The 25,765-nt window shown below is 41.5% G+C and overlaps 2 protein-coding genes across 2 annotated transcripts in view; one reads left to right on the top strand and one right to left on the bottom strand.

Moving 5' to 3' along the window:
- Positions 1–1,279: 1,279 nt before the first annotated feature.
- On the bottom strand, positions 1,280–13,677 carry LSM4 (LSM4 homolog, U6 small nuclear RNA and mRNA degradation associated). The gene is made up of 5 exons (XM_081939103.1): positions 13,503–13,677; positions 12,037–12,078; positions 8,529–8,627; positions 6,258–6,441; positions 1,280–2,677 (listed from the first exon to the last, which is right to left on the bottom strand). Exons 1-5 carry the CDS (start codon positions 13,503–13,505, stop codon positions 2,586–2,588), a joined length of 420 nt encoding a protein of 139 aa, XP_081795229.1. The 5' UTR covers positions 13,506–13,677; the 3' UTR covers positions 1,280–2,585.
- A 6,665-nt stretch (positions 13,678–20,342) lies between these two features.
- PGPEP1 (pyroglutamyl-peptidase I) overlaps positions 20,343–25,765 on the top strand; it is a 44,573-nt gene continuing 39,150 nt past the window's right edge. The window contains exons 1-2 of the mRNA XM_081932274.1: positions 20,343–20,462; positions 25,322–25,374. Of these exons, the coding sequence (XP_081788400.1) occupies positions 20,429–20,462; positions 25,322–25,374 (87 nt within the window). The 5' untranslated portion in view covers positions 20,343–20,428. The remainder of the gene's footprint in view (positions 20,463–25,321; positions 25,375–25,765) is intronic.

Raw genomic sequence — 25,765 nt, 5'->3', positions numbered from 1 at the left:
CCATGCGGTGCGGTTTGCTTAGAGGAGACAAGACCGTATTGTGCCTGCAACCCCATTGCCTCGCACACGCAAACAATGCATTCCTGGTTAAGAGAACAGTAAGAGGTGGTAGCATTTGAAATGTGGATTTACTGTGACGTATAAGCTGGGTTGACAAAATCAGAAACGGGGTGACAAGACAAGGGAAATCACCAAAACCATTAAAAAGCTAAAGTTAGAATATTTCAGACATGTGATGCGACACCCGGAAAAATATGCCATACTTCACTTAATCCTCCAAGGAAACCTTGAAGGCAAACGAGATCCAGGTAGAAGAAGAACATCATGGCTTCAAAATCTAAGGGACTGGTTTGGACAAAACTCAGCAGCACTTTTTCGTGTGGCTGTTGATAAAAATAGGATGGCCAAGGTCCGATGACGGGTATGGCACAAGAATAGGAGTTGGTAACACCAGATTCTGGCTGGGAAAGAATGAAGTTTTCTGGAATCACTCTTTGCATTTTCCCTGCCAAAACCAAAAGTCATAGACAGGTAAGTCAGTCCCCAACTTATAACTGTAATGGGACAGAATTTCCATTGTATGTCATGACAGTTATAAGTAGAGACACGTGACCAACCCATGTTTTAATGTTTTTTTTTGCAGTGATCATTAAGCAAATCCATTTTCCACAATGGGTGTTTCTTGCCAGGAACCAGAGGTAAATGCTGGTTTCTGGCAAATAAAAAAGCCCCTTGTGGTCGTATGAATTTGAAGAAGCTGCAAACGGCCATAAATGCAGGTGAGTGACTGTTGGGGTGGGGGTGGAAAGCAGCCATTGGAACTTCAAATCCGCGTCATAAAAAGCCTCCGGACGGTCCCTGAAGCCTTCGGAGCGCTCAAAACCTTTGTGGTGGGGTCTGTTGGGTAGGGTCTGTTGCAACTTCAAATGATTGCTAAGTGACCGGCCATAGGTTGAGGACTACCTGTAATGACTTTCATAGCAAATAGACTCCCAAATGGCATGAATGCTGTCCTTCCCATCTGTAAGAAAGGGTGCAGTCCCATTTTCCTACTGAAGAAAAAGGAGGCCTCAAAAACAAGACAGCATTCACTTGGGAGTTTTCAAAGGTAGGAAGCGAAACGAGAGAAAAAAAGACGCTACGTGCAAGAGAAGAAATCCAGCCCAGGCCAGACAAAAAGGGACTTTGCCTATTCTTGAGTGTGATTACTATACCTGGAGAACATTTTTACAGGGCCCCTCATTAACATCCCCACCCCTTTTCTAAAACACACACATAGTAACAGAGAAAACTTTATTCCACCTGTAACAGACAGCAGGCACACACAAAAAAAAACGTGTAAAAATGTTTTTACCCAAAATATTGCAGCTGCTTTTTGTTTTTTATCAGTATTGACTAGCGGGTTCTCTTTAAGTCAGGGGTGTCCAAACTTGAGAACTTTAAGACTTGTGGACTTCAATTCCCAGAATTCCCCAGCCAGCATGGCTGGCTGGAGAATTCTAAAAGTTGAAGTCCACAAGTCTTAAAGTTCCCAAGTTTGGACACCCCTGCTTTAAGTGCTGTTTTCTAAAACGGTATTTTCGAAACTTGTCACCTGAAATCCAATCTTTTCCCCTTCTTCAGCTGAGGCACCTAATTCCATTTAGGACACTTTGAAGCGCATTGTGTGTGTGTGTGTGTAACTTGTGTGAAATTTTACTTCCTGTGTGTGGTGTGGATCACTAGCGAAGTTAGTCAGAACGATGGAGCCCAGCCTCTGGATCCCAGACCTTTGAAGTACAGCTTTTTTCTAAATCTTGCCTTTTTGAATTTGAGACTCGCCATGGGTTACATTATCTTTTGGGGGTACAGAAAAGCTACTCCATGTGGGCGAGGGAGGCCACATTTCCATTGTTTAAAACATAAATTCAGCACCGAAAATAGTCTCTGTAAGCCACTGAAGGTATTATTTCTCAAACTGGGTGAAAAAGTCAACTTTTGAAAGGTGAGGTTGTTAGAGAGGTAATTCCCTCTTCAAAGTAGTCCGATCTTTAAAAAAAAAAAATGATCTCGCGCTAGGCAATAAAAAGATCGCGAGGTAAGCTTGTTTCATTGCTTTAATTCTTCTCCCCAGTTAGGAGAAAAGACCAACACTCACTTCCCAGCTGCTAAATTCTGGGAACTTTTGGCTATCAAAGAACCCCAGGATTGCAAATCTTCCGCACAACACAATCAGTTTTTTTTTCCCGCTTGCTTAAATGCATTTCATGGTTTATCAATTAGAATGAAACGGCTCACGCAAATACTGCACGTTATCTCTCCAATTTCAAAAACGTTGAACTTGGCTAAGCTAGTCGTTTTACTGTAGTAATTCCAAGAAGAGGGGAGTCAGTTAAGCACTCTGCATGGGTGCCCATTCAAGCGGAAGCTAAGCTACATGTTTGAGTGGTACAACACCTGTAAACCCTCATAAGACGTCTAAGATCCCAGTTATTCACATTTTTAAAAAAGTACAACTTTGTTTCGTTAAGGGGAGACAGCAAACCAGTCTGTCCCAATGACGCAGCATCTGGGCGCAGAGCACCCCCTGGCCACAGTTCAGCTTCTCACTGCTTTGCTGCTTGCCTCCCTGGCTTCTTTTCTTGCTGTCCTCGGCCGCTCCCTGGAATTCCCCCTCGACCACGACCTCCAAACACTCCTGTAAACAGAAAGGGAAGCATCGTCTCAGGGAGGGAGGGACTTGGAGACAACGACACCCGCACCACACGCCATGATGAGCAACTACTCATGTTGTTACATCCTCAAATCCCCACAGCTTCAACCTTAAGTTGTCTACCACGGATCTCACCCCATTCCTAAGAGGTCCATAAAAGGGGGCGTGCATAAGCGCACCAGCGTGCCTGACATCCCTGTTCTAGTAAAGGTAAAGGTTCCCCTCGCACGTATGCGCTAGTCATTCCTGACTCTAGGGGGCGGTACTCATCTCCATTTCTAAGCCGAAGAGCCAGTGCTGTCTGAAGATGTCTCTGTGGTCATTTGGCCGGAGGACTAAATGCCGAAGACGCACGGAACACTGTTACCTTCCCACCAAAAGGTGGTTCCTATTTTTCTACTGGCATTTTTACATGTTTTCGAACTGCTAGGTTGGCAGAAGCTGGGACATGTAATGGGAGCTCACTCCGTTACGGGGCGCTAGGGATTCGAACCGCCAAACTGCCGACCATTCTGATCGATAGTCCCTATCCTACTGTCCCCATTTATTTGTATTCATTTCTTTCATGTTTCACGTCCATGTTTATATTAATACCTGCTATCTTGTACATGCTTGACAAACTAATAAAATCCAAAAAAAATATACAAAATATCAATCGGAACCCTCTGAGATCAATCTCTATCAGGTTTTTATGACCAGTACTGATCAACACAACGTCAGGGTTCAGGTGTATTGTTTAACAATTGATTGCTGAATAAGCCAACTTAAATTTATTACATTTTTATCTTGACTTTAATTTACTTTATGAGTAACTCAAGGCAGCGGACATAAATATTCCTCCCTTCTCTTATTTTCCCCACGACAATCCTATAAGGTGGGATGGATTGAAAGAGAATGACTGGTCCAAAGTCACTCAAAGTCAGCCAACTCTCATGCCTGAGGCAGGAGTAGAAACTCAACATCTCCTGGTTTCTTGGCCAGCACTTAGCATGCTCCGTAATGTAGGAAGAATCTTGCTGGACCAAACAATCCAGCAACTTGTGGTCAATAGGTGCCAGAAATATGCGTCCAGGCTAAAGAAACTCATAAACCACTGCCACCTTCTACTTGCCCTCCAACTTTTGGTATTAAGAGAAAGAATGCTCAAGTAGGAGACCCTATACCAGCGATGGCGAAACTTTTTTGGCTCGCGTGCCATAAGTGGGGAGAGCGCAGGGGGGTCATGTGCGGGCGTGCCGCACCCATAATGCAATGTGCGAACCCCCCCAGTGCGCATGCGCGCATTACAGGTGCTCCCCCCCATTTTTACATGCTTTTTTTCGCTCTCCCCAGGCTCCAGAGGCTTTATAGGAACCTGGGGAAGGTGAAAACAGCCTTCCCCGCCCCCCCCCCCCGGACGCCCTCGGGAGGCGTCAGGGAAGCCTCCGGACGGTCCCTGAAGCCTTCGGAGCGCTCAAAACGATCCTCCGAACAAACAGGAAGTGACTTCCAGTTTGCTCGGAGGGTTGTTTTGAGCACTCCGAAGGCGTCAAGGAAGCCTCCGGACAGTCCCTGAAGCCTTCGGAGCGCTTAAAACGACCCTCCGAGCAAACAGGAAGTGACTTCCGGTTTGCTTGGAGGGTCATTTTGAGCACTCCGAAGGCGTCAAGGAAGCCTCCGGACGGTCCCTGAAGCCTTCGGAGCGCTCAAAACAATCCTCCAAGCAAATAGGAAGTAACTTCCGGTTTGCTCGGAGGGTCATTTTGAGCACTCCGAAGGCGTCAAGGAAGCCTCCAGACAGTCCCTGAAGCCTTCGGAATGCTTAAAACGACCCTCCGAGCAAACCGGAAGTGACTTCCGGTTTGCTCGGAGGGTCATTTTGAGCACTCCGAAGGCATCAAGGAAGCTCATGAAGCCTCCGGAGGGCCTCGGGGGGGGGGGGGGGGGGGGGAGGGCGTGGCGTGGGAGGCTCTTTTCGCCCTCCCCAGGCTCCTATAAAGCCTCTAGAGCCTGGGAAGGGCGAAAAATGGCTTTAAAAAAGGGTGAACTCAGCTGGCCACCACACGCATGGATGCTGGCCAGCTGACAGAGCAACGCCTCGCGTGCCCTGACAAATGGCTCAGCGAGCCACCTGTGGCACGCGTGCCATAAGTTCGCCATCACTACCCTATACCATTCTGGACAAATGGCTGCCCAGTCTCTTCTTAAAAGCCTCCAGTGATGGAGCACCCATAGCTTCTGGAAATAAGCTATTCCACTGATTAACTGACTGACGAGAGCTTGAGCCAAATTCTCAGTGCCATTGAGAGTTACTGCTCTTTTAATGTCCTAGGAAAATAATGTGATCTTCCAAATGCTTCCAGAGGAGACTTGAGTTAAAACTGCAAGGATGCTAATGATTTCTCTTTAAAACAATTATTATGCCAATTATATGTAGCTAACAAAAAGGCAGGAATGTACTCTGTCTTGAAACTTGCACTGGAAGTACATTTGCTTTGCCCTCTCATTCTCCTCCTTCAGAGGAAATTCGGCCAATCTGAGACATAAATAGATACAGATGATTCAGGAGAAGGAGTAGTAGATAAGAGAGGTTTTCCTCTTCTTCAAATTATGATGATCTGATAAACTGCTGGCAAGTACGGAAGATGAAAAGGAACTTCACACAGCACCTAATTTATGGAGTTCACTGTTAGATGACTTTAGTATTTATGGAGATCTTCTGAGGAGTACTAACAGAACACTCCACCTCTATTGACAGCTGCCTTAAATACTAAAAGAGCTGAAATGTAATATATTCCAGATGTAACATCAGCTATGTTTACTGGAAGGCTGTATCCTACACTTTGTTACAAGAACGAAACAAGGGGACACTAACCCAATCCCTTACATTGGCCAGAGCCTGAATAGCTACAGAATTCGCTTTACCATTCCAGCTATCGAGCTAAGCTCCTATTGAAACAAAGGTGAATGGGTAAGACTCATAACTTTGCTTAGTCAGGATTAATTTAGCCAGGATTTCCTAAATAAACCATGTTATGGCTTCAAACAAAAACCTACCTAAAAGCAACATATTTTGTGATTGTTGTTAGTTGCGAAGTCGTGTCCGACCCATCGCAACCCCATGGACAACGTTCCTCCAGGCCTTCCTGCCCTCTACCATCCTCTGGAGTCCATTCAAGCTTATGCTTACTGCTTTGGTGACTCCATCCAGCCACCTCATTCTCTGTCGTCCCATTCTTCTCTTGCCCTCAATCTTTCCCAGCATTAGGCTCTTCTCCAGTGAGTCCTTCCTTTTCATTAGGTGGCCAAAGTATTTGAGTTTCATCTTCAGGATCTGGCCTTCTAAAGAGCAGTCAGGGTTGATCTCCTCTAGGACTGACTGGTTTGATAGCCTTGCAGTCCAAGGGACTCACAGGAGTCTTCTCCAGCACCATCATTCAAAAGCCTCAACACATTATGGCTTAGTGCAAAGTTTTGAATGGGATCATTGAGAAAGTTTTCAACCCCACTGCTCCAAGTGTTGAGATTTTAATGACCGTGGAAAGAAGTTTCCAAACTTCTTCCAAACATTAAAAAGAGGACTTACCTCGCCCAGGGCCACCAATGCCACGGCCTTTCTGCTGCTTCTGTTGCTGCATTCCACCACGGCCCCTGCCTTTGGAGACCACCTCTTCTTTCACCATATCAATGATCTCATCAGGAATGCGCAGGTATTTGATGGTGCTGCCACGGATGTAACATTCAGGCATCCTCCAGAATTTGTCTCCATCCTACACAAGAAGAACGCAGGATCAGACTGTGGTTACTCTCATTAGCCTGGAGTTTGAATATTGAATTATATTTATTTATTGCTTATCATTTTACAAAAATAACAGTCTGATTAAAAATCAATTTCATGGAAAGATACACCAAATATTTTTTTCAGACTACCAAAAATAAGGATGTTCCTTATGTTAGACATATGTCAAAAGTTATTTTTGCCATATTAAAAATGAGTTTGACAGGGAGAATTCTCACTGCCTTCCCATTGTTTGTGACCTATTGACACTTTGTTTGTCTTTCTGAACCAAATATTGGTTTTCTCTCTCAAATTTCTTTCTGTCAAAAAGCAAAATGTTTTTATTTCCCAAAAGGCTATCAAGGCCCAGTGAATTTGGTATCTGGAGGGAGAAGACGGGCTGATAGCACCACCTAGTGGGCAACTAGCAAATATAAAATAAAGGGTCCTCCATCAGAGTTTCCTCTGGCTTTGCCCTGCCCAGGCAGAGTTCACCAGCTTTCGTTTTCTTGCAGACGTTTCACTAACCAAACCAGGTAACATCATCAGGGCTAGTAAGGAGTGCTGTTTTGCTGTGAGTTTATATTCTGTCTGTGTGGCTGTTTACAGCCCAACCAAAGAATCTTTAAGACCACCCCGACCCAGAATATAAACTCACAGAAAACAGCACTCCTTACTATCCTGTTTCCCCCAAAATAAGACCTCCCCGGATAATAAGCCCAATTGGGCTTTTGAGCACACGCACTAAAATAAGCCCTCCCCTAAAATATTTAAAGGTATGCGCAGCCGGTCCCCGCCATTTCTGGGGGGACGTGCCCCACACGCACCTGCCATTCACGCAGAATGGCCTCGCGGAGGCCGCTCCCACAAACCCAAGTTACCGCTCCCCTTCTCTGAGTGGCGGCCGCAAAAAGAGCAGCAGGCCCAGCGATGCTAGGGATGGCAAGAGTGTGCCAGAAACAGAGACAGAACTTCCAGCCCTCTCTGGATCAGCTGATCCCCGGGCCGAGGTTAAGGGGCCTCCTGCACCTCAAAAATAATAAGATAAGACCTCCCCGAAAATAAGGCCAAGTGTTTATTTTGGGGGTCAAAAGAAAATAAGACCCTGTCTTATTTTCGAGGAAACACGGTGGCCCTGATGGTACCTGGTTTGGGTAATGAAACATTTGCAAGAAACCAAGCAAGCTCAGAGAACACCAAGGAACACTCATTTCAACCCTGAGCTACAAATATTTTCCTTTATTGGTACAAATATGAAATATTCAGATACAGAACTAGGATCGCCAAGACTGAGTTATAGGTTGTTGTCGTTGTTAGTTACAAAGTCGTGTCTGACCCATCTCAACCCCCATGGACAACGTTCCTCCAGGCCTTCCTGTCCTCTACCATCCTCTGGAGTCCATTTAAGCTCAGGCCTACTGCTTCGGTGACTCCATCCAGCCACCTCATTCTCTGTCATCCCCTTCTTCTTTTGCCCTCAGTCTTTCCCAGCATTAGGCTCTTCTCCAGTGAGTCCTTCCTTCTCATTAGGTGGCCAAAGTATTTGAGTTTCCTCTTCAGGATCTGGCCTTCTAAAGAGCAATCAGGGTTGATCTCCTCTAGGGCTGATCGCCTTGCAGTCCAAGGGACTCGCGGGATCTTCTCCAGCACCATAGTTCAAAGGTCTCCATTCTTTGGCGCTCAGCGTTTCCTATGGTCCAACTTTCTTATGGTCCAACTTTCGACTAATGCCTTATTTGCTTAATGTCCAAAGTTAACATGGCCCTGAAAAAAAGGTCCTACAAGTAGTCCTCACACTTACTACTGCCCTGGTGGAACATGATTGCATTTGTGACTTTCTGAGCCAGCTTCTAACAATCAAGACTGATGGGGAAAGTCAGGTTTGCTTACGACTATGTGATTCATTTAATGACCATGGTGATTCACTTAACTGCAGCAACAAAGATCAAAGTTCAAGCAATTTCTAAAGCCTACATAATTGTTTTCTACACAGTCATTCTTCTGATTTCATTTCTGTCCTCCTTTGTAAAAAATCAGTAGTCGTCATCCATAACAGAAAATCATAGAAGCTGTCCCTACCCTTGATGTACAGATAACTTCTCGAAGATTGATGTTCATCCAGTTATCACAGCTAACCAAGTGACCGTTGTAAGTTTCACCATTTTTGAGTTCCACCAGCTGAAAAGGCAAAACAGGCAATATAACAAATCAACAGAGAATACAGTAGTCCAATTTCATTGAGAAATAGTTCATTAACGTAAAACAAAAACCTGTGTTCTTCCTCACACATTGCTATTTCCTCCATACATACAAACATATCTTAATAAGCTATTGCCTTTCAGAGTAAGGCACCACAGTTATTAGATGGTAATATTTAACAAGCAAAAACTGTGTCTCACCTATTTTGGCCAGGCCATGCAGGGGAATTTACTGGCAAAAACAATTACAGTATTTTTCGGAGTATAAGACGCACCCACCCCCCCAAGAGGATGAAAATGTGGGTGTGTCTTATACACTGAATGTAGCCCCACTCACCCACCGCCCCCCACCCCTTGGCCTCTGACTCCCAGCAATTTACCTCCTTGCAGCAAACGGAAAAATGGGGCTTGCGGAGGCGGCAATCCCTGCAGCCTGAAACAGCTGATGATTGGGAGGCCCATGCTTAAACTGAAATCGAAAGTGAAACTTGCTGTTTGCCGCGCGGAGGCAAATTGCTGGGAGGCATGGGCAGATTTTTTTTTCTTGTGCTAATCAGGCTGTTTGCTGCAAGGAGGTAAGTCAATAATTATAAATGCCTATAGAATGTTCAAATTATTATTTATTTTTTAAAGACTGCTTTATTATTGTTCTAGACAACTTAACAAAACGAAGCTTTTTAAAATAAATGCTTGATCTGAAGAGGCCCAGTGCTATTGTATCTTCTTTTAAATAGCAGAAAATAACCTATACTTTCAGAAAGCCACATCAATTTTAACAGCATCTGTACAAGTATAGTCTGAAATGTAAGTGTCCTGTTGTAGTATTAAGATAAGGCAGCTGAGTTAGACCCTGACTTAGTTATGTTTGGAGTAGATCTACTTAAACAATTGGGAGGAGTTAGCGTGACTATATTTAAGAAAACTTTCTGGCATTAATATACTGCTATAATGTACATTTCTCCAATTCTTTGCTATTTCTATGGGTCAGGCACACATGCACAGAAATACACCACAAACAGTGTATATTGTCTGTACTGTTTGCTGTTTGTTGCAAGGAGGCAAATTGCTGGGAGGCAGAGGCATTTTTTTACCCTTGTTTTCCTCCCCAAAAGCTAAGTGCGTCCTATACTTTGGAGCGTCTTATACTCCGAAAAATACGGTAGGTTTGGAAAAGTTAGCAGCAAAAGGAAACCAGGCTGCCAAAGAACACAGTGGCTGGACACCATCAAATCTGACACCCGCCAGAGCTCCGAACTCAAAGAAGTAGCGCAAGACTGAAAGATGTAGAAAGACTTGGCCCATAGAATTGCCAAAAGTCAGCCAGAACTGACTGGATATCACCATCATCATCATCAATATTTAACACACACAACCCTTACATAATAAGTTTAACAAAATGCTGTTGTGCACTAGTTCAGATTGTATTTGGAAATGTCTGCCAACCTCCCCTCCCATAACTGGGGAGGATTCCAATTAATTTTTCTCTTGACAAATGCATTTTTTTTTCACCCAGTGAATTCAGTGTCATAGGAGCATGTAATTAGAGAGGAGACTTCAGAACAACTTTTTTGAATGTTCCAGTCCTGAAAACAAAATAGGCCATGTGTCCCAAGGGTGCATTTTCCAAAAGGCAACTAGACTTTGTTTTTCCTTAAAGACGTTTCACATACTGCAATTGGATTTTTAAATAGCATTTTTTGTCAGCCTAGTTCTTGTTATTGCTTCAGAGTGGATGGGAACATCTGGAACTTGGAGTGATGGCACAAAATAGCATAGAGCCCAGCGAATATGAGGGTCAAGATCCCACAGCTGGAAAAACAGGGACATGTATACATAAGATTGTGCACAAGTGGTTGTTAAAAGTTTGTGAATTCTTGGGAATTTCCAATATTTCTGGATAAATGTACTCAAAACATAACGTGTTCTCCTCATTTCCTAAAACTAAAGAGAACCCAATTAAACAAACAAGTCCAAAACATGACACTTGTCCATTTATTTATTGAGGAAAATAATCCAAAGCTACATATCGAAAATTCAAAAAGGCCCACAAACTTTTAAGCACAGTATTAGATTAATGCACAGCAACTTCGATAATGTTGGTTGGGTTTGGTGAATTTGAGAGATGCTTCCACAACACACGTACAAATATAACTATGGGCATTTGGACTACGCTGCTAAATTGTATAGTTCGCAACCAGCATCACCAATGGCATTAACATTGCAAGCCATTCAAAGTCTATAGGAATGGAACAGTGTATAAGTTATAATAAACATACAGAACTTAAATTAGCATAGTGCATGCTATCAATCACACTGTTAAGCACTTTTTATGATTTCAAAAATTTCCACCTATGGGCCACTAAATGAGCAAGTTTGATATTCAGGAAATTAGCACTGCAATGTATATTATATCATTAAGAGTATTTTCATTTTAACATTTTCAGATTGCTTGTCTGGTTTTTATTATAATTTTTGAAACTTTGCTCTCATCTTTGAAAAGATGAGACTGCATTATTGGTCTTCTACCTGTTACATATCTTTATATTTTAGGTTACCCAGGAAAATATTTATAATATAGCATATAAAGTATGGTTGAAAATGAATGCAGAGTGCTTACATTTAAAAAGTATTTTATATAAATGCGTTGCTTAGCATATTCATATTATTGAAAATATTTACAGACCAACAGATAAGAAAGTATAATGTACAATAAATTGACTAAAAAAAATACTGTTTTCTAAAATTGTGCTAATTTATTCCTTTGAAAAAACCAAATCACTGTTAGCAAATTTCCATTTAGACACTAATTGGAACAATAGCTTTGCTAAACATTAAATCTTTGCAGATTATTCACTGACCCTAGCATAAGATATATAAAAGATAGAAGTCATAAAAAACATCAAGAGCTACAGCAAATACCAGTAGTTCTCGACTTACAAAAGCTTATTTAGTGATCGTTCAAAGTTACAATGGCACTAAAAAAAGTGACTTATAACTGTTTTTCACACTTATGACCATTGCAACATCCCCATTATTATGTGATTAAAATTCAGACACTTGGCAACTGACGCATATTTATAATGGTTGAAGAATCCTGGGGTCATGTGATTCCTTTTTGCAACCTTCCAAAAAGCAAAGCCAATGGGGAAGCCAGATTTACTCAACAACCATGTTACTAACTTAATGACTGCAGTGATTCCCTTAACAAGTGGCAAGAGAGGTTGTAAAATGGGGCAAAAACCCACTTAACAAAAGTCTCAGCAAGAGAAATGTTGGACTCACTTGTGGTCATAAGTTGAAGAATACTTGTACTTTGGAACTTCCAAAAAGCTTTCTTTACAAATAAAAGACTTACACTTTGATCCCAATAGCCAAGTCTGATAACTTACCATTGGGTGGTTCTGTGCCGTTTTCAGCAAGGATAGTGGAAGCTGTAATAGAGAACAGTTCAACAGCTTGAGAAACATATCCAAGATATAAATAGGCTGTCACAGCAATTTCATCTTGTAGGTTTTTTTTTTTACAATATTTTCTGTCCCTCTTGTCAGGGGACAGCCTCGCACAAGTACTCCTGCTCTCAACACAAGTAGAAACGGCATGTTTCATCCCCTCCTGATTTCAGGTTCCTACCATAAAAATTCATCTGGATCAAAAACCATCTTCTTATTGTAGTCTATTCCCATTATGGTTCTCAAAGCACCTCCAACAACAGCATCAGCAACAGAACAAAAGACAATTGCATTGTTTTATTGTGTGTTCATGAGCAGCACATCATTTCCAAATGGACTATCTCTGAAGATCAAGGTTTTCATGGCCAACAACCACTGACAAATTCTTACAATTTAATTGAGGTATTTTAAGATGGAAATAAGTTTCAACCAAGCCCTCAAACCTAACATTTACAAAGAAAAGATCATTTCACTACTTTTCTTTAAGCAGCTAAAGAGCATGAACTAGCAGATCATGCCTTTCACTGCCAAATTCGGTTAGCCATAATGGTATTAATCCAATAATCATTTTTATATTTTGAAAAGTAGGTCAACATACTCTCAGTTTCTAAAAACATATTGAAAGAAGTCAAATTAAGAATAATGGACCGACCAAAATTGTATTTAATCCCACATCAATAGTATTTCTTTGGCCAACAGACCAAAATTGCATTTAATCCCACATCATAAACAGATGACGATGTGAAGGTTTACAAACACCAATATCTTTTTGCTCATGCTAAAGCAAAATATATTTCCAGGAAAATCCTTCAATTATCTTCACAGTAAACCGTAAAATAATCGAGTAATATTAGCAGATTCTCTAAAGCCTAACAAGATGTAGGGTAACACTAATTTTAGATGCTTTCAACGTATCTCTAACAGACATTTCTTCCAGTCAAGGCTTTATACTTATAAAAAGCAGCACTATTAAAAAAAAACAGCTATATGAATTAAATGCAAATTAAAACTTGAAATATCTACAGCTTAATAACATATCATTTTCCTGGTTCATGCAAAAACTCCTCTCTCACGAAACAAGCTCCCCCCCAATTCTTTACCTTGCTTTAGTTCTACAAATCCTAACACAGACTCCAATGACGCAACCCATTGCTACTACTCAGTGAGCCTCACTCACGAAGTAAGAAACAGCATAGCCACATTTTACAAAGGGGAGATCCTATATTCACGCCTAGAGAGCAAGCCAGGGCATTACAAAATTATTCTTAAAGTAAATGGTGCTGGGATAAGCAGCCCCAACTATCCTTAAGTAACAGCGAGGCTCATTAAAGTTTAATTCGTATTCTTAAGCCTTGTTCTTAAACAGAAATATTTTCCCTCCCTTTCCCCCCATTCGCAAGTCTCACCATCCTTCTATCTGCGATGCCACCAGCAACGTCAACTTCCACTTCCGCCTGCCGGACTTCCGCCCGCCTTAAGCCAAGACTCAGTTCTATAGCCAATCAGCATATAGTGCCGGACGTCCAATGAGAAGCTTCCGTCCAGGCTCTTGAAATTCAACCCTAAAGGAGACGTACAGTATTTTATAGCTACTGTAGCGCAAGCCTCGCGGAAGGGAGGGAGGGAGGGAGGGAGGGAGGGAGGGAGGGAGGGAGGGAGGGAGGGAGGGGTGGGGAAAGGAGGATAATACCCACAATGCAACGCAAGTCATAACTACGGTAGGAACGTCTGTTTCCATCTGAGGAACGATGTGCGCTTGCGCGCCAGGGCTTATCCTATACATGTGCAATATTATTTGTGTGTGTGTGGAGAGTGCCTGTTTTTTCAAGCAGAACGTTTGTTTAACTTTAATTTTTATTTATTTATTTATTTATTTATTTATTTTTATTTTATTTGTCAACAAGTACAAGGAAACAAGTATGAAAACACATGAAAAAATGGCACAAATAAATGGATATAAATAAGCAAAAGCTGGCTGGGGAATTCTGGGAGTTGAAGTCCACAAGTCTTAAAAGTTCCCAAGTTTGAATACCCCTGGCTGAAGGCAAAAGGTATGGGGGTTAGAGGAACTATTTTTAAATAAAACTCTTTTTTTTAGAAAGAGGGTAACTGCTAATCAGAGCATACAAAACATTTGCTAGACCAATTCTCAAAGACAGCTCATATGTCTGGAACCTGCACTGCATATCAGACATTAATACAATTGAGACAGTTCAAAGATATTTCACGAGAAGAGTCCTCCACTCCTCTGCTCACAACAGAATACCCTATGCCACCAGGCTTGAAATTTTGGGCTTAAACAACTTAGAACTTTGCCACCTTTGGTTTGACCTAAGTGAAGTACATAAAATTGTCTGCTACAATGCCCTACCTGTCAATGAATACTTCAGCTCCAATCACAACAACACATGAGCTCACAATAGATACAAACTTAAGGTAAACCACTCCAAACTCGATTGCAGAAAATACTTCAGCAACAGAGTGGCCAATGCCTGGAATGCAATACCTGACTCAGTGGTTTCTTCCCCAAACCCCCAAAACTTTAACCTTACACTGTCTACTGCTGACCTCACCCCAGTCCTAAGAGATCTGTAACGGGCATATATAAACGCACCAACGTGTCTATCGTCCCTTTTATTCATACCATTTCATGTATTCATAATCATGTTTATACTTATATATGTTACCTAATACATGCTTGTATTCTATCCAGAATCACAGTGTGGATTCCGAGCTAACAGGTCCACTACTGACATGGTATTTTCCCTTGCAGTTGCATGAGAAATGCAGGGAACAAAGACAGCCACTTTTCGTAGCCTTCATAGATCTTACGAAGGCCTTTGACTTGGTTAGTAGGGACGGCTTTTATAAAATTCTCCCCAAGATTGGATGTCCACCTCAGCTCCTCAACATCATCAGGTCCTTTCATGAGGAAATGAAGGGTACTGTAGTGTTTGATGGCTTAACATCAGAGTCCTTTGATATTCGAAGCAGGGCTGCATCCTTCTGCCAACTCTATTCGGGATCTTTTTTGCTATCATGCTGAAACATGCTTTTGGAACTGCAACAGAGGGTATTTATCTCTGGACCAGATCAGATGAAAAACTCTTTAATCTGTCTAGATCAGTGTTTCTCAAACTTGGCGACTTTAAGTCCTGTGGACTTCAACTCCCAGAATTCCCCAGCCAGCTGGCTGGGGAATTCTGGGAGTTGAAGTCCACAGGACTTAAAGTCGCCAAGTTTGAGAAACACTGGTCTAGATTGAGAGCAAAGTCTAAAGTCCAGCTGAAATGCTTAAGGGATTTCCTCTTAGCTGACGATGCTCCCATTACTGCTCACTCTGCCAAAGACCTTCAACAGCCTATTGGCTGTTTTAGCAAAGCCTGCCAAGACTTTGGACTAACAATCAGTCTGAAAAGCACACAAGTCATGGGTCAGGACGTGGATTCACCTCCCTTTATTACAATCTCTGCACAAGAACTGGAGGTCATCCATGACTTTTTGTACTTCAGCTCAACTATCTCTGACAATCTCTCTTTAGATACTGAGCTGATACTTTTTAGATCAGTGTTTCTCAATCTTGGCGACTTTAAGTCCTGTGGACTTCAACTCCCAGAATCCATAGCTGGCTGGGGAATTCTGGAAGTTGAAGTCCACAGGACTTAAAGTTACCAAGGTTGAGAAACACTGCTTTAGATACTCTTACAAAGAGAGTACGGCTTAATAAGAAGCTGACGGAACATACAAAGATCCAGGTCTATAGACCCTGCGTCCTGAGCACGCTCTTGTACTGCAGTGAATCTTGGACCCTTTATACACGGCAGGAGAGAAAGTTGAACACCTTTCATATGTGCTGTCTCTGATGTATCCTTGGCATCACCTGGCATAACAAAGTTCGAACTAGCGCAGTCTTGGAACGTGCTGGAATCTCTAGCATGTACACACTATTGAAACAACGAAGTCTACGCTGGCTTGGTCATGTCGTGAGAATGGCTGATGGTCGGATTCTGAAAGATCTCTTGTATGGAGAATTAGTGCAGGGAAAGCGCCCCAGAGGGAGGCCACAGCTGCAATATAAGGATATCTGCAAGAGGGATCTAAAGGCTTTGGGGATGGACATTAACAGCTGGGAAATCTTGACCTCTGATCGTTCAGCTTGGAGGTTAAAGACGCAGCATGGCCTTCTCCAATTCAAAGAGACACTTGTTAGGCAGGCGGAAGTAAAGAGGCAGTCCCACAACCAGCGAAATTTGGGGGCTGGGCAGGGGACAGAATGTATCTGCCCTCACTGTGGAAGGGATTGCCACTCCTGAAATGGTCTTTTTAGCCACACCAGATGCTGTATTAGGACCTTTTTCCAGAGCACAATACCATAATCTTTTGAGACTAAAGGATGCCAATGAATACATGCTTGACGAAATAAATAAAAATATCTAGAGACTCCTCGTAACCTGGGCATAAACAGTTTCAACTTCTACCCTCAAAATGACGCTATAGAGCACGGCATCCCAGAACAATTAGACACAAGAACAGTTTCCCCCTCTCCCCATGCCATCACTCTGCTGAACAACTAATTCCCACAACACTGTCAAACTATCTAAAAGGCAGTATTGCCATCATTATTCTTATCTTTCCTATTACCTATCTCCTTTTCTTCTTAGAAGTATAACTTTGTTGCTTATCACTATTGTTGTATGTACATTGAGAGCAAATTCCTTGTGTGTCTTAATCACACCTGGCCAATAAAGAATTCTATTCTATTTCTGTAGTCATATATAAATAATAATGTGCATGCAAAATAGTTTGATGTAATTCTATACATTGTAGGATTTATAACATTACTTTGTAAGAATCATACAGATGAATACTTCTGAGTTTTGCAACCCATTTTCTATGACAAAGGGAAATAATTACAGATTTGCTATGATATAATTTTACATAGTCTAGCATAATAAAATAAATATAGCAATAATTCAATATAAATAATGCATACAGTATTGAAAACTAAAATTGAGAGAATATATCAAAAATAACAACAATGCATTGTGCTGCTTTGGATCAGAGATCTAGCATTTTTAAATTGATGTCTTAACATTTCACTATAACCTTGATAATCAAACTTTATCTCTTAATATGATGCATATAATATCATTAATGCTCTTTATGATATTATTCTCCAATAATGCATCAAATCCCCCGTTTGAAGACTGTTGGGTTATCCATTCAGTCCAATGCCATGAAAAGAAGAATGTCAGACTGCAAAAAATGTACTCGAAATGTATTTCTTAGATTTATATATATTTAGACAGTTGCAAAAGTCAGTCAACTTTGGTTTATTCATAGAATCATAGAAATGAAAAGGGTCACTGAAGCTAGCTTTTAGTTCACTGCAGGAATCCAAAGGAAAGAATCCTTAACAGATGGCTATCCAGCTGCTGCTTGAAAAAAATTCAGTGAAGAGACTTCAGTGAAACACTCTTTGTCTTGGTAACTGGTTCTCCTCCCAACTGCATTCTCTATTAGGATATTTTCCCCAATAATATCATTCAACCAAGAACCAATTTGGTATAAAATGGTAAAGCACAAGCACAAGGGCAGACCAATGCTTTTTCAACGTTGGTAACTTTAAGATGTGTGGACATCAACTCCCAGAATTTCTCAGTCAGCATGGGAGTTGAAGTCCACACATCTTTAAAGTTACCAAGATTGGAAAAAACATTGGTGTGCCCTTGTGCTTGTGCTTTACCATTTTATACCAAAATGGCTCTTGGTTGAATGATATTATTGGGAAAAAATATCCTAATAGAGAATGCAGTTGAGAGGAAAATCAGTTACCAGTGGCCAAAGTAGAATAACACTGCTGTAGATTCACTTTAAGCAGAAAGCCATTTGTGAACTTGGAGCCAGTCACTCTAAGGGAAAAAAAAGCTATGGCAAACCAAGTTCAAACATATTTAATACGTTTATAATCATAGAATATAAATATATAATATAAACATAATATGTATAGAATCATGTGTTTTCATACTTGTTTCCTTCTACTTGTTGACAAATAAATAAATAAAATATTGCCAAGGCTAGTCCCAGCAGTCAACAGGAGTGACTCAAAGACACACACATACACATCCCATTCAGCTGAAAAGTGCTTTCATGTAAATTTAAAAGCACTTTTTTCTTTGTAACACCAGAGTACTATAGGAAGTTAGTACCCACCTCTCTCCTAGAAAATGAAATATTTTAGGAAATATGAAAGGGCAGAATATTTCCCCCTAAAAGGGAGGAAGAAATTCATCCCCCTCCTCCTTTGTTAATGAGCCATTGGGGCCTGGGTCAGTCTATTCTACATAACAAAGGTAGGATTAGCATTCTACCCATCTCACCACATGGCACCTGGGAGGATTGCATCACCCAGCAAGTCAAGCAAGCCTGGGAGACAGCCTACAGAATTGCTCCTACATGGCCCCATGGGAGTCTGACAGCCAATCAGAGTGCATTTCTTGCACAGGAGCAAGAGATCCCAGAGCGGTGCCCAACAGAGGGCATAAAACCAGAGACTTTCAGCATTTCAACATTTTTTCTTCTTCACCCAACATCTTGAAGCATGTAAACATCCTTTTTCTGTTCAGGAACTCAAGCCATGTGATCCTGTCCGCCATTAAAACCATCTTTCCAAGCCAGTCTCCATGTTTCCTGTATCTTTTCCCCCACTTGGAACTGAACCCAGAAGGACATTTCTTCCAACAGTACAAATATATCCCATCTCAGTCAACTTTTCAAAAAACTAAAAGCCAATCATACATATGGCTTATTGTTTCTTGTGAGCTGGATCTCAGTATTTAGTGGGAAATTACTTCATAATGTGTGGGTTGAAACATTAACAGGTATTTTAATAAAGAAAACTTCTATAGCTCTGTTAGAAATTGCCAATCTTTACAACCCTCATTTACGATATATGTTTGCAAAAAATGTATTATCTCTACTACAGCAAGTTAATGTTTTGTGAGAAGAACAAGGAATACAGTATGATAAATATTCCATATGTTGCAATGTAAGAAGAGCTGGATTCTAGTGCACTTTCCCTGGGTGATTGGGCCCCACTGATTTGTCTCAGCATAATCTATTAGGCAGGTTTGTTGCTCTGGAGAAAAATAAGAGGGGGCTGTTAAGTATACCTTACTGTCTTGAGATCCTAAATCAAAGTTTGGAAATAAACACATTTTACAGTTAGTGCAAACACCTGAGAAGATAATTTGTCAGAGGAACAGGGTACATACTGTATACAGATTAAATATCCGGCAGTTTTTCCTGGAAAACATAGTCAAGCAGATCAATGCTAGCTGGTAACTCTGCTTCAAAATCTTTTTCAGACCATAAAATTGATAGTAACAGGAATGCAACCTTTGTTCTTGCTATGCTATTGGTTGGGTTTCATTACATAGTTTAGCTGACTCAGCTGCTTATTACAAGCAATGTAACTAAGATAAAGTACAGACAACTGTGACAAGTTTGATTTCTCCTAGGTTGGCTGAGCAATGCAGCACATAACTTTATGTGCAAAAGGTCTACATTATAAAGCTTGATGGGGCTTAGAAAATATTTATCCAAAGTTTTAGAGAGGTTCTGCCACTCTCTTAAGGATAACAATAATGAATAATTGTACAATTATACTGATATTCTAACAATTATACTGATATTCTAACTTGGTAATATATATATATATATATACAGCCTAATAGATCTGGGCTGTAAAAAGACAACCAAGAACAATATGCTATTCATCTGGATTTTTGAAGCCTAGATCTGATAGTCCCTGGGTAAGGCATTCCCATACAATTATTTTGTATGTATTTCTTTGTATGCAGCACATAATAACAGCAACAATGCCATTATAGAAATAAAAATGGTATTAGACCAAAGGTTAATAGGATTAATGGGAGAGAACTACAACTCCCAGGGGACTTTGGTATGGAAGTCATGGCCATTAATCAGTGGGCTTTAGCATGGACGATGTTGCTGATGGAGCAGAACCTCTTCTGTCCTTCTGTACTGAAGGAGATTGGGAAAGAACGGGTTTTGTGACTGCACTGTTAAGAAGCAAGGGTGTAAGTCTCCTGTGCCGCTCTAGCCTTGCAAACGTTCTTCGTCTATGGGTTTTCCTTCCCTGCGCTGTGCCTCCGCCTCTTTCTGCCGCGAGTGGGTGGGGCCTGGGTGTGGTCACGCTATCTCCTCCAATGGGCAGGGTGTAGGCCCTGAGTGGGGCGGGTTTGCTGCTCACTCCTTCAGTCATTCGGCTCAAGTTGGTCGGGCAGAAGGGAGCGAAGGAAGCAAAGCCATGGAGAAGACCCGGCGGCCCGTAGTGGTGACTGGTAAGGGCGGGGAGGGGGATGATAACAGGAAGGGGGGGCTGTGAGGAGTGGGACCATTCCAAGGGGGGAGGGAAGTGAGGGTTGAGCTTCGTGTTCCCCCCGCATTAAGTAACCCCCCAAAATAGTTCCCCTTTTCTTTTGGTCCCAGCATGAACATTAAAACCTTGGCGTTCCTTTTGCTGGTTAGGGGAGATGTATAATGTACAAACAGACCCCATCGAGTCATTTGTTCCTCCTTTATTATTCCTGAATAAACTTTCTCTTTTAAGCATATAACACAGTGGATCGTCCTTTTTTAATTATTTTATTTTAAACTCTGAGTCTGGTGTTTTCCACTTGAAGTGTGTCTTTTCCCCCTTCCCCTTCTGAATGTTGCGTTCTCCGGAGTATTGATATTCCGGATTAACTGGATCGAGTAATGCGATCCTCCTTAAAAACGGTCCTGTTTGATTTATCTACAAATGTATCCAACCCATGATATGCTCCCCGTGTTCCTCTTTCAGTGCCTGTCTCTTTTATTCTCTTTTTAGTTTTCCTTTAGCCTTGCTGCTAACTCGCCTCTGGTAATAATGCCTCCCAGAGGCTATTGCCAACTAGTGGGAAGCTTTTTGTCGTGTTTGTTTTATATACTTTTCCTTATTCATAATTCTTCATCTGTTTTCTACAAAAAAAACCTTGAGTTTATTGGAAATGAATGTTTGGGGGCGGATGAGCAAGGAGGCTCCTTAGCAGTGGTTGGTGAAGGGAGAGGAGAGGAGGAGGAGAAGGGATCCTCTCTGTGTAAGATGCACATAAAATGTGTCTTTTGGTGCTCTAGTTCTCACTGCACAACCTTGGGTGTGACTTGTTTTAGAAAAAGGTTAGGGGTTATTCTGATATAGAAAGTATGTTTTTGCCACCATTTCAAGGTGGTGCTACTTGTTGGTAATATGGCAGATATTGTTTCTCCCCCCAACTTTGAAGGGGGAAATATCTGATTGTTCTCATGAAAAATCCCATGATTTTTCTCTCTGTTTGGACATTTGTCTGTGAGATCTGTGAATTGGTTTTGTGTGATAGCTCCCCCCCCTCCTTCCCCTTCTTCCCCCCCTCTGCTGTTGGATACCTTCCTTCTGTTCCCAAAAGACAAGTCTGATGGCAGCTGGTAAATCTGAAGTCATTCTAGAGGTCTTGAAGTCACATTCCCCCCCCCTCCGCCCCCGTGTGATTCCCTCTGGGGTCCTGAGCTCCTAAATCAGTGTAGCCCCCAAACCGCATCCTAGTAACAGTAGGATTGCTTTCAAAGGAAGAGTAACTGAGTGAAGCTCACTCAGAGCCCTGCAGTGGTTATTTGAAACAGCAAGTTGGGCTGAAGAGGAGGGGGCCACATGAAGTTGCGGGAAGGAGAGGCCCATCTCTGAAAGGCTTGCGGGGCACAAAAGGGGGGTTGCTGTTAGTGGTGAAGCTGACATAAGAACAGTCTTTTGACTGGGGGGACTGACGGACGCCGCTCCACCTGCCCTGCCCCATCAGTGGCTGGAGTTGTGGCAGTAGAGAGGCGCCCTTGGGATTTACTGATACGGCCTTAATTGGAGCTGAAAGAATCCAGTGAACTTTTGGCAAGGGTGCCAGGCAATGATGTCCCCTTGCAGAGGCTGAAATGGGAGCTTTCTGGTAAGCCACGGTTCAGGCTCCGTGGCGTGAAGTAGCCACACACCTGTGGAATATAGAATACAAAGCAGTTTTTTCCCAGACCCGTTGCGTCCTTGTCAGGATAAAATCTTCAAATAGTCTGACTGGTACCTATGTCGTTGGCATGCTCGGATGCACCAGCTCATGCCAAGTGCCCTGAATAACATGTGCGTGTCCGTGTCGCTCCTTTCAGGATCAAGCTAATCCCATAAAAATCTGGCAGCTGGGAGCAGCTGGTTTCCTGCTAATTGGCCTTGGCGGCTTCCAGTGAGAGGGTGCCCAAAGGGATTCCAAAATACTCTATTGAATTCTTATCTGATAGCAACAGCATTTGGTTAAGCAGGAAAGAAGGGAGCACAAAGGAGCCTTCTGCCTGGGGGTGAGGAGAGCAAGGGGGGGTCTCTTTATTTCTTGGTGCCTTGGCTATGTATCCGGCACCTGTAGAATGTCCAGTTCCCTGGAATTACAGATAGCCTTTACAACTTTATATTTTCAAAAAGAGGGAAGATTCTGGGAACATAACCTTTTTAGAGAATTAAAAACGTTAGCATCAGAACAGATGTACCTAGTTTGTCCTTAATTGGTTTTCTTGGGTGAGTACAATCGGGCACAGAAACCTTGGTGAAAACCCTTTTTTTCTTCTTCCTGACAACAAAGAATATTTATATTATATATATATATATATTATATATATAGTGGGCATGCAGGCAAAAAAAAAGGCAAAATACTGCCTTTTGGAGAATGTCTTTGAGGGATTGGCATATATTGACGGACGTGACTGGGTCAAATGATAAGTCTGACTGAGTTCACATGTTGCACTAAATGGAATTAGTTTAACCATGGTATAATCAATGAGCCACAATAGGTTTAATTTACACCACATGTCGAGCCGTAAATAGGGCTTTACAAAAAACGCAGGGGCTGAGTTCACACAACGGCAGCAAAATGATTCAAACCACATTGTAATATAGTATGTGCAACCCCTTTTCTCTCAATATGTCTTGCTTTTGCCTTGAAATCTAATGATGAAAATCTTGTTTTTAATCATTCGGTATCTCTTCGCTCTAAAATGGATACAATCCAGATCAATTGCTCCTGGAATTATACATTCTAGTTTCCATATATCATTGAGACGTGAAGAACTTACTGATTCTTTGGGTGTTTATGTGTAATCGTTTGTAGTGATACAAACAACTATTTGGAAATAAGGCTTTGTATCTTACTTGAATACACATACCAGACGTAGAAACCCTGTTCAGCTGTGATGGATAAAAATGCTGACTATAGGCAATCAAGAGTCTTGTGTGGTAAAGTTAGGAAAAGGGTTTTTTAAAAAAAATATGGAGACATTTTGAATGCCTGTGCATTTTTTCCCCTTGATTCTTCCCTCTGGTGCTGTAGGAGCAATGGGGCAGCCATTCAAGCGTAATAATGTAGTCCTTAACTTATAACCACAATTGCTATGAAAATTTCTATTGCTAAGCAAGGCAGTTGTTCAGTGAGTTGTGTCCCATTTTACAACAGTTTTGCCACAGTTGATCAGTGAATCGCTGCAGTTGTTAACTAAATCTGGCTTCCCCCCATTGACTCTGCTTGTCAAAAGCTGTCTGGGAAGATGACAAATGGTGATCACATGACCTTGGGTCAGTGCAACTAAATACGTGCCAGTCGCCAAGCGCCAGAATTTTGATCACATGACCACGGGGATGCTGCAGCAGTCAATAAGTTTGAAAACTGGTCCTAATGTCATTTTTTTTCAGTGATGTTGCTAGTTCGAACAGTGACCAAATGATTGGTTGTAGGTCGAGGACCGCCTCGTTGAAAAAAAGTGACATCTCACATGTCTCGTTTTTATCTTTACTCGAGGTAGAACATCTGCAAATTCCAGTTATGGCTTGCCAATTAACAAAGTTATTTATTAAAAATCCAAAAGCATGCCATTCTTGCTTTGAGTTTCAGATACTGTATATATTCTTTTGGAAATCTGCTTGTCCCCACCGAGAAAGTGCTTAGTGTGTAAAACCCGATATGGAAGACTTCACACCAAATAGATTTAAGGAACGTTTTTGCTTTCTTTGATAAACTGCTGCGCAACAAATTCTCTGGAAAGTTAGAAATAGTTAATACAGAAGGGCACCCTAGAGATATAAACTGGTTTATACGCGGTGTTTGCTAACCATTGTTTGCTGAATTAACTGAAACATAAGCCCTGTCTTATAAACTATGATGACAAACTGAATTATGGCTCAGTGCAACGAAAACTTTGTCACACTATACCTCAGTTTTACATAGTTTGAAAAGCTTTGAAATGGAAATAGACTGACTTCTTGTAAATCCTGCCACTCTCTTGGGCTGGGAGTGTGTTTGACCTGATTTTATTTATATTCTAGTATAAAGGATAGGTCCCTTCCAAGTCTGCTATTCTATTCCATACATACCATACCAAACCATACCATACCATGCAAGTATGCCCACTTGCCCAGGGCTGGGTATGGGTAAGTAGGTTTAAGGACAGCACAGATCATGTAAATTTGGTCTTCTGACTAAATTGATAAACCAGGAAAAGACATCTGCCTGTGATATTAATTGGGCTAATAAATAAACCTCTGTGCATGTGCACTTGTCTAATTTGAATTCCATCACGTTCTTGGCAAATCTCTGTAGCTGATTCTAACTAAGTTGCTATCAATCACATTTCAAACAGAGTAATGGAGAAAAGATGGGGGTCTTTAGAGAAACTCAAGGAACCCTGTGCATGTCCCACCTAGCTCACTTGTCATAGTAAGCTGTGATTTGCTTGATTATAATAAAATCCAATTGTGTGCACGAATTTAGTGACCAAGTTCATACAACACAAGCCAAAAGCAAATGAACAATCCTTTGCACTAGTACAGTACGGGAACTCAGTGAGAATTTCATGGTGGTGACAAAGATGCAGGAAACTCTTCTTCAAACTCTTTCAGAAAGTTCATTAGGTGCCTTTTCTTTTTCACCTCCTTTAAAGTGTAGTTGAGAAGTAGGATGAGATAAACGGTCCTGGTGAGAGAAAGAATGTACAATGACCTACGATAATTTCATGCTGTATTTTGATGTACGTGATCTATAAAATGGCCAATTAAGACTGCTCGTTAGTGCCTAGAAACAAAATGCCATCATGGTAAAAAAGAAATCTTTTTCTATGATTTCAGGGTTCGGTCCATTTGGGGAGTATTCTGTCAATGCCAGCTGGATCGCAGTTCAGGTAAAAGACATATTTTCAAATGCTTCAGTTATAATAGCATTACTTTTTAATCACTCATTTCTCCAACAATAGTCCAATAACTATTTAAGCCGGATTCCAAGAAGTGATCCTTCTTGACTTTTTTTTTTTTTAACATAAAGCCAGCCTTAAAGTTGAATTTGATTAGTGGTGACTGCATCCATTCGGTTTTCATGGTAAGAGTTATGGCAGTGCTTTGTCCTTGACTCCTGGCCTGTCTTCTTGATTTCACAGTTTGGAGTTTTTCAGTAACTTGCTGACTCTCTAGAGAGTAATACTGTAATGATTTCTAGGCAAAAGCCAAATGTTTTCTGTTCTGTGTAATGATTATGTGCATAGATGAAGATTCTTAACAGAAGTTAAGATTCTTTCA

The sequence above is a fragment of the Natrix helvetica genome (genome assembly GCF_964273705.1).
Source record: "Natrix helvetica genome assembly, chromosome: 1".
NCBI classification, from domain to species: domain Eukaryota; kingdom Metazoa; phylum Chordata; class Lepidosauria; order Squamata; family Natricidae; genus Natrix; species Natrix helvetica.
This window is presented reverse-complemented; position numbering and strand designations above follow the sequence as displayed.

Excerpts from the sequence above, each read along its gene's own strand:
- LSM4 (XM_081939103.1), bottom strand. Across the intron at positions 8,628-12,036 it reads CGGCACAGAACCACCCAATG|CTGGTGGAACTCAAAAATGG; the intron begins GTAAGTTATCAG and ends TTGCCTTTTCAG. Across the intron at positions 6,442-8,528 it reads AAGTTATCTGTACATCAAGG|GATGGAGACAAATTCTGGAG; the intron begins GTAGGGACAGCT and ends CTTCTTGTGTAG.